The 3,083-nt window shown below is 39.6% G+C and overlaps 1 protein-coding gene across 1 annotated transcript in view; it reads right to left on the bottom strand.

Annotated features, from left to right (window-relative positions):
• Positions 1 to 698: 698 nt before the first annotated feature.
• LOC138021332 (collagen alpha-1(V) chain-like) overlaps positions 699 to 3,083 on the bottom strand; it is a 57,057-nt gene continuing 54,672 nt past the window's right edge. The window contains exons 73-74 of the mRNA XM_068868180.1: positions 2,609 to 2,818; positions 699 to 1,418 (exon numbers count right to left, since the gene is read on the bottom strand). Of these exons, the coding sequence (XP_068724281.1) occupies positions 1,281 to 1,418; positions 2,609 to 2,818 (348 nt within the window). The 3' untranslated portion in view covers positions 699 to 1,280. The remainder of the gene's footprint in view (positions 1,419 to 2,608; positions 2,819 to 3,083) is intronic.

Genomic DNA, 3,083 nt, shown 5'->3' on the forward strand with positions numbered 1-3,083 from the left:
CGTTAATTTCCTATAATAAGGTAGTTTATTCCGTGCTCAATATTTAAAACACATTCGAACCTACTTCGACAAATAAGAATATCATATTCATGGCAGCACATTTCACATGACTGAAGGCAACCGGCGTAAGATTGCTTTGCAGGTCCTTTCCAGCAGCAACATACGTCGCAGACAAATCACTGAGTTAACGTGACGTCATGGATTTGGTGGTTGATCCGTTTTGGATCAGTTTTGGTCCTAACAAAAGGTGCTTATGATGAAAACGCTAGTGCAAATTCTGGCCTAGCCAGTGAAAACCAGTTCTTAAGCCGGTTTATTTATCCTTTTTTGCATTTACCCCTCTGAGTCAAACCCAAGGCATGGCTATTGTGGACGTTAGATAGGAAGATTTCGTAGTCTACTAGTTTTTCGTTCGAGATATGCGCGGTAGGTTCAGGAGTCGAGATTTCATTCACTGGAGCGCGTGCTCAGTAAGAGCTGAAAACTCTAGTCGTGGTCGTTATATTAAGATCGCTAACATTGCGCCCTTTTAAAACAACGAAGTATGAAGAGTCACCTCCTGTTCTTAGACGTCGTACATCGGTCCCCGCTTTGAGAACCTCTCTTCAAGGCTGCACAAGCAGTCCGGTGCAAGTCCCCTTAAATTGAAAGCATTGTGAAATATTTTTTTGCAAAAGTCCAATGATGGAAAGCAGATCTATATTTGTAAGTTTATGCAGAGTTGATCATCACACCAAGGGTTGGGAAAGGAAGACTCACAAAATATTTCCTACAGCATGAACGAATTCGTAAGTCATAAAACGGAATGATCACAAACGAACATCCTCAATAACAATTTGATGGGAAACACTACAGAAACCGAACGACAGCTTAAAGGAAAACTTAGGTCAATCATTCTCGTGACAACAATGTTTAATAAAATTTATTCTTAATTTCTCTTTGCAGTATGGAGACGAAGCACTAATAACCAGTCTTTTTACGAACACCAAGAGTTCACACCTTGGCAAGGTACTCGTGACATGCAAATTCATTGTCTTTACTTTATTGGTATTTTCCTTCTTAATTATCCATGAAACTATACGAGTTATAGTACACATGTGTTAAACAATTTCTTGCTTCCTTACATATCATGGTCCTTCCTCAGATGCCATGATTGTCTAAACGAGAAAAGATTATTACTCGAGCAGTTTCCACAACTACACTAACTTACTGCACAGAAAAAAGACCCTTTTAATAGTTGTCCTGAGGAGAGAGAGAAAGAGGGAGTATCACAGAGAGAATTAACTAAAACAAATAGGGCCCACTTCAAAACCAAATTCATTTGAGGTCAGAAATTCTCCGGGGGCAAAGTCCACGATCGGCATTTGACTGAGATCCTCTGTTTCCACTTGGATGACCGCTTTCCAGTCCCTGTGCACCTTTAGATGTAAAAAAATCAATTGATTATTTAGAGTGGAAAGTGCTATCTGTCGGCTGCTACTTCGGATACTAGACACAATAAGCGGCAAGCAGTGTTGTAAAGTCGTTGTGTTTTGGCAGGGGCCCACGCCTATAGGAGCGTACAACTTCATTGTATTTGTGGAACGGCGTTTTTACAGACCGAGAGACAGATTAAGCACCGCGTTTACGCGAAACGGCAAACGCAAAAGCGTGGGCTGCTGCTTGTCATAAAAGCATGAAAATTTTTAGATTGATTTCCAGCGAAACCAGAAGTTTCTAGCTGATCACAAGTCTTCCATGAGAAGCTAGTACCCGTGGGATTGAGAATGGCCGTCACTCGTGCAAGCCAAATCTCATCAAAAAAGAGCTTGATGCCATCATATAGACGTGGTATTAGAGTTGTAGGCGCCTGGTTATCGACGTTATGGACTTATTACTATTGACTTAATTTTTATCTGTATTATCTATTTTGCCAGTTCACTTCTATACATATATGTATATATATTTTTTCCCTTTAATCTAATTCCTGTGGTAGTGGCCATCTCGAAAGCATTTGATACCATGGCCACCAAGCACTTTTCCACTTTCTCTCCCTCATGTATAATTATTCTATTTCCTTCTTTCTTTTAATTGTTATGTCCATTTTGTATTTCCTGAAACAGTGCATAATAGTAATAATAAATCTTAATCTTCTGGTTTTGGTTGAGTTTTGTTGCTATTTTTTTCTCTGCAGTGTTTCGTCAATTGTCTTGGCTGCAAAGTGTTCAAGCCTATGTGTTGGAGGGAGATCATAAAATGCGACTGCGTGAATTTCAGTTCTGGAAATTAAGAAAGTGCGGATTTTGAAAGGGAAAAAGCTCCACATAACTTTCTGTTTTATCTCGAGTTGTTTGTGTTGTCTGGAATTAATTGCTTTCATCCTGAATGCGTTATACATAAGCAAATTGTGATGTTGAATCGTAAAAAGAAGTTGTCTTTCTCTCGGGTGTTTTAAAGTAAAAATGACAACTACACTGTTCTTCTCTGGGACAAATAACAGGGTATTTGCTTTAGCCATTACACGAACGGAGCAATGATTGATTATATACCACAAACATTTTGCTATAACATTCATCGTATAGGTAAAAAGCAGGAGATGACAGCAAAGATGGGATGGATTGACTGTTACCTGGGTGATCTTGATACTCGGGTCATCCTTCATGAGTGACAGGAGTCCATCATTTGCTCCCTGCAGCCTGATAGCCTTCTCCACCAAGTTGCTCTTGCTGTCAAAACATCCCTGAGATCCACGGCAGGTCACGTTGAATGTCTGTGTAGCTTTCTCGCTTAAAAGTCGCAGGAAGTTCAATTGTGTCCTGCCAACGCCACTGTAAGAAATCTATCAGGTTGAAAAGGCAAAAGCGGGTAAATGAAATAAATGTAGATGAAGTGTGGGGTTATAGACGAAAGACGGAAGTGATCCTCGCACTAATCTGGACAATTTAAGCACTTGTTTCTTAGACATCTGGAAAATAAACCATTTTACCGATAAGGCAGCCATTTTGAATTCCATTGTTTCAAATAGATATTATGGGTTTCTCAGGATGCAAATTAGTATGCATTTGCCCCCTAAGAAACCCATAATAGCTATTTGAAACAATGGA

The sequence above is a fragment of the Montipora capricornis genome, chromosome 2, assembly GCF_036669925.1.
Source record: "Montipora capricornis isolate CH-2021 chromosome 2, ASM3666992v2, whole genome shotgun sequence".
NCBI classification, from domain to species: Eukaryota; Metazoa; Cnidaria; class Anthozoa; order Scleractinia; family Acroporidae; genus Montipora; species Montipora capricornis.